Source organism: Gadus morhua, chromosome 23, assembly GCF_902167405.1.
Source record: "Gadus morhua chromosome 23, gadMor3.0, whole genome shotgun sequence".
NCBI classification, from domain to species: Eukaryota; Metazoa; Chordata; class Actinopteri; order Gadiformes; family Gadidae; genus Gadus; species Gadus morhua.
The window spans coordinates 21,189,931-21,202,672 of NC_044070.1; the positions used below are offsets into that span (position 1 = coordinate 21,189,931).

Genomic DNA, 12,742 nt, shown 5'->3' on the forward strand with positions numbered 1-12,742 from the left:
TGTACAAGGTCAGGTGTGCTTCATTTACATCCCACACACGCGCTGCTCTCCGTGCGGCCTCCGTACCACGGAGGTGTGACGTCTGACGTGCTGTGACGTCAGACGCAGGCCGGAGGGGAAGTGACCCGCGACCCGGGGGTCAGGAAGAACGTGAGGCCGAGCCTCGATAGCGTCGTAGACAAACAGCACGGTCAACAGGGTAGCAACTCCAGAACCGCTGAACAGGTAAGTACACAGGTGTGTTGACTTACCTGTTCAGCGGGATACCTCTGTTATCCGACGAAGACGTCGTGTGTGTGATTAGTCAGAGGAGCAAGGTTGGGGGCGAAACGATTTTTGATCGGATATCCCGTCTCCATGGAGACCCTCCTGGACTTAACCAATGGATCGTTCAGTGACCAATCCCAGAGCACATCGAGTATAGAACAAGTTCAAAATAAAATTGACTTATTTTAAGTACGCTGACCACTTTAGAGTCTCAAAGGGCTTCAAAGGGCTTCTTATGAGACCCTGCTGACCCTTAGTGTGTGTGTGTGGGTGTGTGTCTGTGTGTGTGTGTGTGTATGTGTGTGTGTGTGGTTTGAGATTTTGCGAGAGAGCTGTGAGCAAGTGGCAGAATAATCTAGTAGCTGGGTGCTTGACGCACAATAGGTTATCTTCAAGCACCCTAGCTTCTAGATGTGTGTGTAAGGTTGCACACACATACATTTGCACAAAACACTCACAGACACACACACAAAACACACGGCTTTGAAGCACACAATGCCAATACATCAGGCTGGCATGTTTGGATTTACGGCGTGGTGATTAATGGGGAGACCGTTCTCTGTGTTCGCCTCTCAGGGTTTGGTGGTCGCCATACTGTACTGCTTCCTGAACAGTGAGGTAAGCTACCCACACACACAGGAGCAGACGTACGCACACACACAAGTAGGCATGCGCACACACACGAGTTGGCATGCACGCTCAAGCAAGCATGTACACAGACACTCCTGCGCACGCGCACACACGTGCACACACCGTAGATAATATATGAGGTACACATGGACCCATATGGATACACACATACAAAAGACACATAAAAACGCACAGATGCACACAATGAGTGTGTATATGCCCACATGTTGTGTATTTCTGTACACAAACACACAGACACACCCACACACACACACACACACACACACACACACACACACACACACACACACACACACACACACACACACACACACACACACACACACACACACACACACACACACACACACACACACACACACACACACACACACACACACATACATACATACATACATACATACATACATACATACATACATACATAGAGACATAAATCCACACATTCACGCACCCAACTGGCGACCTTCCAGTTTGTTCTCAGGCTCGACCAACACATCAGAGCTTCCTTCCATTGTTGGAATGAATGAGATATGAGTTCTATACGGCTCACAACCCACACACTGCTTTGATGTTCCCGGTGGAATTCATTCAGCCTTTTGAGACCAGTTTCATCAAAGCTTCAAAAAAAGCAACACAATTACAGGTAATGTTGAACGACTAAGTGTATATGAATCCACTTTGTCGATGTGTTTCTCTATGCATGTGTGTGTGTGTGTGTGTGTGCCTGCATACATGTGTGTGTGTGTGTGTGTGTGTGTGTGTGTGTGTGTGTGTGTGTGTGTGTGTGTGTGTGTGTGTGTGCGTGTGTGCCTGCATACATGTGTGTGTGTGTGTGTGTGTCTGTGTGTTTCTGAATGCATGTGTGTGTGTCCGTACGTATGTGTGTGTGTGTATGTGTGTGTGTCTGTATGTGTGTGTATCTTTGTGTGTGTGTGTGTGTGTGTGTGTGTGTGTGTATGTGTGTGTGTGTGTGTGCGTGTGTGTGCCTGCATGCATGCACATGTGTGTGTGTTTGTGTATCTGTGTGTGAGTGTGTGTGTCTGTGTGTATGTGTGTGCGTCCATACATGTGTGTGTGTGTGTGTGTGTGTGTGTGTGTGTGTGTGTGTGTGTTTCTGAAAGCATGTGTGTGCGTCCGTACGTATGTGTGTGTGTATGTGTGTGTGTGTGTGTGTGTATGTGTGTGTGTATCTTTGTGTGTGTGTGTGTGTGTGTGTGTGTGTGTGTGTGTGTGTGTGTGTATCTTTGTGTGTGTGTGTGTGTGTGTGTGTGTGTGTGTGTGTGTATCTTTGTGTGTGTGTGTGTGTGTGTGTGTGTGTGTGTGTGTGTGTGTGTGTGTGTGTGTGTGTGTGTGTATCTTTGTGTGTGTGTGTGTGTGTGTGTGTGTGTGTGTATCTTTGTGTGTGTGTGTGTGTGTGTGTGTGTGTGTGTGTGTGTGTGTGTGTGTGTGTGTGTGTGTGTGTGTGTGCAGGTCCAGAGCGAGCTGAAGAGGAAGTGGCGGACTCTGTCTCTGAAGCGCTACGCGGGGCGGGACTCCCGCCTCCGCACCACGTCGGCCAGCCGCAACGGGGGGGACCCCTCGGCCCCCCTGGCCCGCAACACCCGGGCCCAGTCCATCCTACAGACTGAGACCACCATGCTCTGAGGCCCCGCCCCACCAGGAAGTAAACAGGAAGCGGACACCGGCTCTTCCCGCCCAAACCAGGAAGCACATAAAAACCTAGCTGCTCGCACCGCTGCCACCCAGCCAGGAAGTTAACAGGAAGTGGACGCCGGCTCCATGATCTTGACTGGGAAGTAAACAGGAAGTAGCTGATGGCTCCGCCGCCCCCCACAGAGCCGTTGTGATCCAATCGTCATCAGACGTTCCCCTCATGTCTGATGAGAACACTGAGGTTCATTTGAACGAAGAGGGGTGCCAAGCTCATTGAACTCATGAAGACTTTACAAACGGGGAAGTGTGAGCGTATTGACAGGATGTTGTTGTTTTTGTTTTTGGTCATGAACGTTGGCTGAAGATGCAGTTATTCATGGGACGACCAGCAGAGGAGCTGAGAGGAGCTCAGAGGTTCAGAGTCTTTGTCCCCACTCACCGCTTCATTCAGCTCTTCAGGGGACCACAGAGACTAGAGATACCCAGATGGTGACCCAAGTTTCCCCCATCTCTCTGCTCATGTGCCAGGAGATGAATGGCACAACGAGGGACCAACAGAGATGGAATCACACTGATATCCTTTCAGTGACTTGTCGTTCTGTTTTGTGCAAAGTTGTGGATATGTGCTGGTGCTAAAGTGTTGTAACCTATCAACAAGTAATTCAACAGTATACCGACATCTTCATTATGCTTGTGTAAAACAGTCCCATTCCGCAGAGGAAAACATAATTCCAAAGCATTTGAAGAATTAGGATCATGTTTATGTGGTTACATTTAAATACAGCATTAAGTTGGTGACATTGTGCCGATATAGCACAAGTTCTAGTTAGAAGGAAACTTGTAGCATTTTTCCTGTGCCATTAGTTTGTTTAAACCCCGCCCCTTCTCTGTGATTGGTGCATTTATTTTGATTGTGATTGGTTGGAGGTGAGTAAAATGCATCCTGTTCTGGTAGGCAGCATGGATGTACGGATAAAATGGCTGACAAAGGGATTCTTAAAAAGTGAGTATTATATTAAAGATGGACTTATGTACACAGAACAAAACTTGTATATGATATGATGTTGTTAATTATTTGTATTATTTGTTGACGTATTGCATATGTTGTATTAGCTGGCATAAAGATTGTGTATATAAAGGCCAAATGGACTGGAGTTGATGGAATCTTTTCTCACAGTGGTAGAGGTTCTTTCCTTTCCATGGATTCTCTTTTCTGGTGTTTTCAGATTTACATTTCAACCACAAATTGGTTTGCTTTGTATTTTTTGTTTGTTTTAGTACCCCCTGCAGTTTTCCAAAATACCCCTGGGGTACGCGCTGCGTAACCCCATTTGAGAACCGTTGGATCAGAGCGAAGTTGCTGGGGTTCAATCAGGAAATAATGAAGATGGAGAGTCAGGCTACAGAATAGGACATATTTTATTTAGATTCAAACACACTAATAAATAGCTAATTAATAAATGGCTAGAACCTTTAACAAATCCAGTGATAAGATCCAGTGACAAATCCTTACCGAAAACCAGCCATACAACATCGTCACAAAATGTGCAAACATTGATAAATACAATTCATGAATAAATATGACTATAGAATATTATCTATTTTTTTAAATACATTTAAATGTCGAAAAATATTATCATAATTTAATAAATAACCTCTTTCAGGTTGAATGCTTGTATATCTGGACTACTCTAGCTTAACTGAAAACAACTCTAGCAGTTCATTGTTTTCCTCTCTATAAGTATCTGGTCAGCCATCTTGAAGCTCATTGGCCGGCGCTGCATAAGAAGCATTTCTATTGGACGGTATAATGCGTTGAGGGCGTGGTTCCGGTGGTTCTCTCCAATGGTGGAGGAGCGGAGCTGGAGGTGATGAGCTTCAGGAGGGAGGTGGGGGAGGAAGGTGACGGGGGAGAGGAGCTGTGGGTGGGAGGGGCAGTCGAGGGAGGGGTGGCGGTGGAGGTGATGAGCTTCAGGAGGGAGGGGGTGGAGGCCAATGCTGCTCTTTTTGTCCTCCTGTGAAACACGAGCACAGAGACTTGGATTTTAGTTTTTCATAAACTGTGTGTGAATGAATAAATGAGGGTGAATGAGTGAGGGACACTTACCTAAGCTGCCTGACCTTCCTCATCACCCAGGGCTCATCAAATTTGCTGCAGTAGAAACTACCGCTCTCTGTTTGGAAACTACACAAAACACAGAGACGAACAGTTAATAGTCTGAGCCATGGATGACACTGTATATGAGGTTAACGCACACGTTCAAACGAAGACACACGTTCAAACAAAGACACACATCCTAACACGTTCAAAGGAAGAGATGCTTTATTCAATATGGCACTGTTCACTTACATGATGGCATTGACGCAGTGATTGTTGTTTCTCTGTTGCACCATGTAGTCCACGATGGTTTCAGTGATCTCCTGTCTGCTCACCCTGGTGCAGCATTCAGAGAACTTCTCAACTGCAGAGAGAAAGAGAAAGTTAGTTCTGTTTTCGTACTCCACGTTGTTCGATGGCAGTGTGTCTGCGTGGCGTCCCCTGAGAACCCAGGTCCCCGTCGGCCCCATCCTCCCCTCACCTGCAGATCCTTGTCCGGTCAGAGCGACCACCACAGCCAGCATTAGCAGGCTCTTCGTCACGGTGCCACAGGTCGTCATCTTCACTGGTTCTGATTGGTTGCTGCTAACGAGAAGTCTAATCAAGAAATAGACAGGAGGACGGCAGATAAGATCTGGTGTGAATGCTCTTCTACAGTTAAACAACTGGACTGCCCTCTCCCAGCAGGACAGGGATATTTATATTCGAAAAAGCAGAAGTTCTCTCGCTCTCTGTCTCTCTGTCACTCTGTCTCTTTCTCTCTCTCTTAATTCCCCTTATTTCTTCATTCATGATAAATTCGCAACAGTTAGCACTTTACACATAGTGATATATTTACAATCTGTCTATCAATAGGTCTACATTTACATCTATCTCTCTATTCACTCTAACTATAAATCTACCTCGAACATGTCCTGTCTGGAATCTCATTTGATTGTATAATAAGTTTAAACAAATAGTCGAAATAGAATTAATTATCAAAGACTTTGAATAAAATCAGAAATGGAAAGTGTATCAGCTCATGTAGGTGTTTCGAATTTGAATAACTCTATATCAAGTATATTGCAGTAAGGTGTGTAGTGTGCGGATTGAATGAGCTGAGTCACATACTCCTGTGACACAGCACAATGTCAGCAGCTGGACCCCGCCTGGCACCTTGTGATCGATTTGTAACGTTTCCAGGAAATGGTGGCTCACGCTTACTTGACACCTCATTGCACGACATTGAACTGCAATGGAAATTAAGTTGTGTGATAATACAGCACGCTTTACAGAATAGGACACATAGGGGGTTTCCATTACAAGCAGTCACCTACTGTTTTCTTGCGTAGAATCAGAATAAACCGGGTTGTGTCCATCTGATCAAATGGTTCTAAAAATAATTCTAGATAAATATGAGTTCACTAGATTAAACACCCAGGTCTACCAACCCATCTAATTAGCTACCTAAAGTTAACTTTCAACGTACCCTAACTAACTTATGAATGAAGTTGTATTTATCAATCTCACCCTTTAATCAGGATGCACTGGTTTGATTAGTGGGTTCAATGGCAAACAATATTGTCACTAAAAGACGTAGGGATGTTTACTTAATTTGAACATTTTAGGTTTTAGAAAAAACGAAACTGACAAAGTGTGTGTGTGTGTGTGTGTGTGTGTGTGTGTGTGTGTGTGTGTGTGTGTGTGTGTGTGTGTGTGTGTGTGTGTGTGTGTGTGTGTGTGTGTGTGTGTGTGTGTGTGTGTGTGTGTGTGTGTGCTTTCGGATGTCTTCTGACCCATGTGCTCGATCTTCCGGCCACAAAAGAAGAAGTCAATAAAATGACACTGGGGATTTTGTCGATAGTGTTGAGATGACTTGGAAGGGGGAACTCACTGGACCGGTCTATATTAAGAACAACCGGACACAGCATAGAGTGGATAATTTCCATTACCCACTCAAGGTTGGACAGTTCTTGTTTGCTTCACAACACATGCATTAAAGGAACAAATTAAATTTAACGTGTCAATCAAGTGGCTGATCAGAGTAATGGAAATATGTATGCTGTTCAGAAATAAACATATTTAGACCCTTGACCACACATCGCTGTCAATTACTAAGAGGGATTGTACAGCGAGACACGCGCATAACCGACAGACAGACAGACAGACACACACACAGACACGCAGACACACACAAGGGTGCACATGTTTCATGGGCCTCTTCCTGCAGTAACACTCTGGTGCTGCGGCCCATAAACCAGTTATCGTCCACCTCTCATCAAACGATCCGTTCACAGGAACACGGATGCTAGTATCCTCATTAGCATAGCCAATCCTTCAGACTGAGTTCAGGGTCACTCCACACCCCCTCTGATTGAGAGTTGCGGGAGTGACTCAGTCACACTGTGAGGATTCCCTGGAGAAGTTGGATGTTTGGTGATTAGCATCTGGACCACATCACCCACACAAACACTAGCAGTGTTCCGAAACTAACGTTGGCCCAAATAAGTGTGTACCATGTGTATTTTCTTGCATGAAAGTCGAATCGGGGGCAAAAGTGTAGGCTACGGTGTCCTTCATGTAGGCATCCTCTAGCAAGAGGCCCAAACCTAAACCTCCTCCTCAAGGAGCATGTTGGGGTTCCATGCAAGTCCCTCCAGATAGAAGGATCTACGACATGAGACGGTCTGAAAGCAGACCTAGAAAGAAGAAGTTCCGTTAGTGGGACAGGAAGGTAGGTATCACCTTCTGAGTTGTTCGTTCTTTTCACTGGTTGCATCACACAGAGTATATTTAGTGTTCCACCGTCTCTTTCTGTGATACTGAATCTAATTCTTATCGGGTGGTGTCATGTCCTTTTTGTCTGTCTGTATCCTGTTCTCCCTTTATAATTCTATCATAGTCAGCTCTGAGCTCCCTGAAAGACCTCTTCACCAACGGAGAAGAGACGGAACGTTTTCATAACCTGACCTGTCTTCATGTCTGACTTGGGTTTGGATTAACTTCGAAAGAAAAGCAAGTCATAAAACGGTTGTGAAATAACGAAGACAGGCCACAGCATTTAATCAGAGTCATTGGAAATATGAGATATGATATGAGATAATGAAGACGGTTGTGAAATGATGATGACGTAAACATTCTCGTTTTAGTTTTGACATCATGGGGTGGGGGCGAGTAACGATGGCAAGACTGTCCTCCCATCTTTTTAACACTTTTTTTTTATTGAGTGTGAGACCACTGTTAAGGGTGATCTGGAAGGGGGGAAGGGGGAGAGGGGGGGGCAGCCAACGATTAAGGGTTTAGTTTAGCTCATTAACCACCCCCCAAACGCCCCCTCTTACCCACTTATTGTATATTGTTAGCATTATGTAGCATCTTATCCTAGCTATCTTTGTTTTATACGGGGAATGGGTTAAGCTAGCAATTGCAAGTGCTTGGCACTTGGTTTTATGAACATCCTTACTGTACCGACAGCCATATATTGTCGTTTCTTTTTCTTCTGACGTAGTTCTTCTGTGTGCGTTAGGGCATGACAGACATGCAGTCACAGACGAAAGCGGTGGGTTTCGGTCTCCATTACCTTCAGTCTACCGGTAGAACAAGATGCCCTAAACCCCCTATAGGGAAGCCCTTCTATGGATGTATCGGACGTCCTTTTCCAGTTCCTTTCCACCACACAGTGACCCACAGACAGTGAGGTTGAAAAGGAATGGAACTCGGAAAGGAAAGAGGAAGGGGGATTGCATACCAAGAAATGACGTCTCCTGTGTGGGTTTCTCGGAAGGCAATACAGGCCCTGATTTACAGCAGTAATTCAACTGATTGTATGTTGCACGTCCTGGCACTTAATGTCCACACTTATTGTATGTTGTATGACCTTGCATTTAAGAATAGTACTTAGCATGGTGTAGCATCTTATCCTAGCTATCTTTGTTGCGTACGGGGAATGGATTAGCCTAGCGATTGTTGGTGCTTGGCACTTGGTTCTATGAACATCCTTACTGTACCGACAACAATATATTGTTGTTTCTCTTTCTTCTGACAAATGTACATACTGTAAGTTACTTTGGATAAAAGCGTCTGCCAAATGCCTTAAATGTAAAATGAAAATATCAAACGAGGACAGAATGAAAGAAACAGATTTTTTGTGGCAGTTACTGAGGTTATCTTCAAAGATTGGGGTAAAGATGTCAAAATATGAAACAACGAAGGTAGAGAGTCAGGTTATAGAATAATACATCTTTTATTTATATTCAAACAAACAAAATACTTTTGAACATTAAAATGCTAAAACGTATAAATTAATAAATAGCTAGAACCTTCATCAAATCCCGTGAACTTATAAATAAACAACGATTCAACATTGTAACATAATGCGCTAACATTGATAAATACAATTTATAAATAGGACTCTCTTTTGAAAATACGTTTAAATGTTGTGCTATATTATTATAATTGAATAAATAACCTATAACTTGTTGACAATGTAGGATTAGGGCGACATGTGATTCTTTTGCTTGAGTTCTGACTTCAGACTTAGAAGTCATAAAAAAAAAATCACATGTGGCCCTTATGCACTACTGCAAAAATGCTAGTATACCTGGTGTACTCTAAATTAATTTGAAAAAAAAATCAAGCCGTTCATTGTTTCCCTCTTCAAAAGTGTCTGGTCTGCCATCTTGGAGCTCATTGGCCGACGCTGTGTAAGAAGCTTTTCTATTGGACGGTATAATGCGTTGAGGACGTTCTGGTGGTTCACTCCAATGGTGGAGGAGAGGAGCTGGAGGTGATGAGCTTCAGGAGGGAGGGGGTGGAGGCCAATGCTGCTCTTTTTGTCCCCCTGTGAAACGCAAACACAGAGACTTAGATTTTGTTTTTCATAAACTGTGTGTGAATGAATGAGTTTGAGTGAATGAGTGAGGGACACTTACTTAAGCTGCCTGACCTTCTTCATCACCCAGGGCTCATCATATTTGCTGCAGTACAAACCACCACTCTCCGTTTGGAAACTACACAAAACACAGAGACACCGTGAGTAGTCTGAGCCATGGATGACAACCTATCGGAGGTTAACACATCCTAACACACACGTTCAAACAAAGACACACAACCGAAAACACGTTCAAACGAAGACACAGATCCTAAAACACGTTCAAATGAAGACACACATCTTAACACACGTTCAAAGGTAGATCAATGGTACAGATGTTTCTTTTGAAGAACACGCATATGGCCGGTCACTTACATGATGGCATTTACACAGTGCTTGTTTCTCAGTTGCACCATGTAGTCCACGATGGTTTCAGTGATCTCCTCTCTGCTCACCTTGGTGCAGCATTTAGAGAACTTCTCATCTGCTGAAAGAGGGACAGAAAGACGGTTAGTTTTCCCTAACTTTCACATTGTAAGACGGCAATCCGTACCTTGGTTCTCGTGGCGTCCCCTGAGAACGCAGGTCCCCGTCGGCCCCATCCTCCCCTCACCTGCAGATCCTTGTCCGGTCAGAGCGACCACCACAGCCAGCAGCAGCAGGCTCTTCATCACGGTGCCACAGGTCGTCATCTTCACTGGTTCTGATTGGCTGCTTTTAACGATCAAGAGATAGACAGGAAGACAACAGAGAAGATCAGGTGTTAATGCTCTTGTACCGTTAGACCAGTGGACTGCCCTCTCTCAGCAGGACAGGGATATTTATATTGTGAAAAGGAGAAGTGCTGGAGTGACGTCTCTCGCCCTCCTTAGAGAAGCCCTTTTCCGACCGCTTTCTGATGCAATATCGGAACACTCTCTCAAGTCCCTTTGCTCTGGAAAAGGGAAGGAACCAAGAAAGGGACAAGATTGCAAACCTAGAAAGAATATCTCCTACGCCTTTGTTTCTTGGAAGTTAAAGGCCCACTATGCAACATTTTTGCCAGAATTACATTAATTATGCAGGTTGAGAGTTATTCTAATGGTCCTACAACCATTTCTGGGTCGTTTGGTGGGTGTTTCATTGCCCCTTGTCGCTTCTCCAAGGAAAAAGCGAATATGCAACTTGCTCTGTTCGGACCGACACAATCCGGATGTGACGCAGCGGAAGTATCCAATCGCGCCTTGAAAATGTAGTCAGATTGTAGTTTCGAAAATGCTTTACGGCACAGACACACACCCAAACACCCAAACATGGCACCGGCTAGATATAAACAGCCAGTTGCGAGGCATTTGTTGCATTCATCATGGATCAATCGATTGATAAGGGACCCAAGAGGCGACTGTCGGTGCTATCGTTATGTATTATGTTGGCCAACACTCGCTAGCGTAGAAGTGCATGGGGAAGGGTCGTCAACGAGTTGTTACGACAGTGTTGTAAAATATCTACTACGAAGCTGGAGGGGGCGCTGTGCAGAGAAAAGTGCTTGCGCAAACCAAGAAAACAGCGAAGAAATGGCTGATCCTGCATAGTGGGCCTTTAATACCGGCCTTATTCACCTAGAACCAAAATAGCTGCTAGGTGAACGACCATGTAATCTTTTGTTCATGTGACTGGTCCCAATTATTTCCATTTTAGTTAAAACATAATGCTGGTAAAGGTACAATGTGGTTAACATGAGTCTGATGTTTCTACGCATCAGCTTTGGTTTAAAGCCATATTGAAAGAAAAAATATATATATACAATTAGCTACCATATATGTCTACCCCAATATGTACACCTCTGGTTGTCCCAATGGCCACTCTGGTCGGCTCTCCGTCACGGTGTGTCTGCATAACTTGCTAGTTTGGAATGTGTTTAGTAACTCTACGTATAATATTGGTTGCCTGTCTTCTTTCCTCTCATCCTCACCTGTAAATCATTTGGATGAAAACAGCCTCTTCTTGATGTTTTTATCGCCCTATTTTTAGGACATTCTCCATGATTTACACTGCATGATTAAGAATTTTGGTCATGTGCTCATCGTTTTCACGCGATTGTTTCCTCATTGTCTGTCTGAACGGACACTTGAGGTCATTGATTCACTTCCTTTGCCTACGAGAGTGTTTCAATGAAGTGGGAAAAAATTGTGCTCAAACTTTTGTCTGAGACAAATATGATGACAAGCAAGGAAAAGAGACAGACAGACATACAGCCAGATAGATAGACGGACAGACATGTAGATAGATATTCATAATGACGATGATAAGGCAAGGAAAGACGAGGGAACTTTATTTATATAGCACTTTTCATACACAAGGCAGACTCAAAGAGCTTCACATATAAACATTGTCATACAATTAAATAATAGGTAAGTAAAAGAAAATATATGCAAAAAATTAGTAAAATAGTTCAGCATTTTTGAAAGTGCAATGTATATAAGATCAGATCAACAGTCTCTCTGAAACCCACGTCGGGACTCCAACCCGACCTTAGGGACCTTGGTCCTTTCTCTGGGACTAAAACACGGATTCTAGGACTCTAGCCAGGATTCTTGGACTCTAACCCAGACAGAACTTGGGTCTCAAATCCTTCAAAGTTACCCACGTCAGGACTCCAACCCAACCTAGAGGAACTTGTTTCTCTCTCTCGGACTCCAACCCGACCTAAAGGAATTTGGTCCTTTCGCCGGGACTCCAACCCAGATTGTAGGACTTTAAACCAGACAGAAATTTGGTCTCATACCCTTATCCTTGCTCTCTGGTATCAGATCATGTATCTTTCTAGAAAATAAGGGCAAAGTTAAAAAGCATTTTAGTAATAAAATATAAAAATAAAGGCAAAGTTAAAAAAGCATTTTAGAAAGTGTAACGTATTTAAGATTTAGCCGAGCAAAAGCATACGTAAAAGTCTTCAGTCTTGATTTAAAGGTGGCCAGAGTAAGCGTTAATCCCAGAAGCCACACCCCATTTTCATGCATCACGTGCATACCTTAGTGACTGACCATGTTACCATGGGAACAACTAACAACCTCCATCACGTGCCCCCCTCCCTCAGTAGACACAAGGTTCACATTCCCAGACATCACTCCCTCACACATTGACTCGCTCAATCACTTCAATAAAGTTGATGATCATGTTAAACAAGAACCCATTTGTGAACTTGCTCGTTCATGCATCTCTCTACCGCCCTCTAGTGGACA

At 44.1% G+C, this 12,742-nt stretch overlaps 3 protein-coding genes across 4 annotated transcripts in view; 1 reads left to right on the forward strand and 2 right to left on the reverse strand.

Annotated features, from left to right (window-relative positions):
• The window catches only part of LOC115537253 (vasoactive intestinal polypeptide receptor 2), an 8,695-nt gene extending 4,967 nt beyond the window's left edge, over positions 1–3,728 (forward strand). Inside the window, exons 6-7 of one of the 2 annotated variants that reach the window (XM_030349028.1) lie at positions 844–885; positions 1,392–1,713. In XM_030349028.1, the coding sequence (XP_030204888.1) occupies positions 844–885; positions 1,392–1,448 (99 nt within the window). In that variant the 3' untranslated portion in view covers positions 1,449–1,713. Of the gene's footprint in view, positions 1–843; positions 886–1,391; positions 1,714–2,391 lie in introns of those variants that run through there. The other variant, XM_030349027.1, reaches the window with a different exon arrangement.
• Positions 3,729–3,975: 247 nt separating this feature from the next.
• LOC115537255 (uncharacterized) lies at positions 3,976–5,355 on the reverse strand. The gene is made up of 4 exons (XM_030349035.1): positions 5,154–5,355; positions 4,925–5,036; positions 4,682–4,759; positions 3,976–4,589 (listed from the first exon to the last, which is right to left on the reverse strand). Exons 1-4 carry the CDS (start codon positions 5,230–5,232, stop codon positions 4,370–4,372), a joined length of 489 nt encoding a protein of 162 aa, XP_030204895.1. The 5' UTR covers positions 5,233–5,355; the 3' UTR covers positions 3,976–4,369.
• Positions 5,356–8,878: 3,523 nt separating this feature from the next.
• Positions 8,879–10,326, reverse strand: LOC115537263 (C-C motif chemokine 4). Its single transcript, XM_030349042.1, has 4 exons — positions 10,135–10,326; positions 9,897–10,008; positions 9,583–9,660; positions 8,879–9,491 (listed from the first exon to the last, which is right to left on the reverse strand). The coding sequence occupies exons 1-4, from the start codon at positions 10,211–10,213 to the stop codon at positions 9,407–9,409; spliced, it is 354 nt and encodes a 117-aa protein (XP_030204902.1). The 5' UTR covers positions 10,214–10,326; the 3' UTR covers positions 8,879–9,406.
• Positions 10,327–12,742: the final 2,416 nt, after the last annotated feature.

Excerpts from the sequence above, each read along its gene's own strand:
- LOC115537263 (XM_030349042.1), bottom strand. The coding sequence starts at position 10,213 with ATGACGACCTGTGGCACCGTGATGAAGAGCCTGCTGCTGCTGGCTGTG. Across the intron at positions 10,009-10,134 it reads GACCGGACAAGGATCTGCAG|CAGATGAGAAGTTCTCTAAA; the intron begins GTGAGGGGAGGA and ends TCCCTCTTTCAG. Across the intron at positions 9,492-9,582 it reads AAGAAGGTCAGGCAGCTTAA|GGGGACAAAAAGAGCAGCAT; the intron begins GTAAGTGTCCCT and ends TGCGTTTCACAG.
- LOC115537255 (XM_030349035.1), bottom strand. The coding sequence starts at position 5,232 with ATGACGACCTGTGGCACCGTGACGAAGAGCCTGCTAATGCTGGCTGTG. Across the intron at positions 5,037-5,153 it reads GACCGGACAAGGATCTGCAG|TTGAGAAGTTCTCTGAATGC; the intron begins GTGAGGGGAGGA and ends TTCTCTCTGCAG. Across the intron at positions 4,760-4,924 it reads CACTGCGTCAATGCCATCAT|TTTCCAAACAGAGAGCGGTA; the intron begins GTAAGTGAACAG and ends TGTTTTGTGTAG.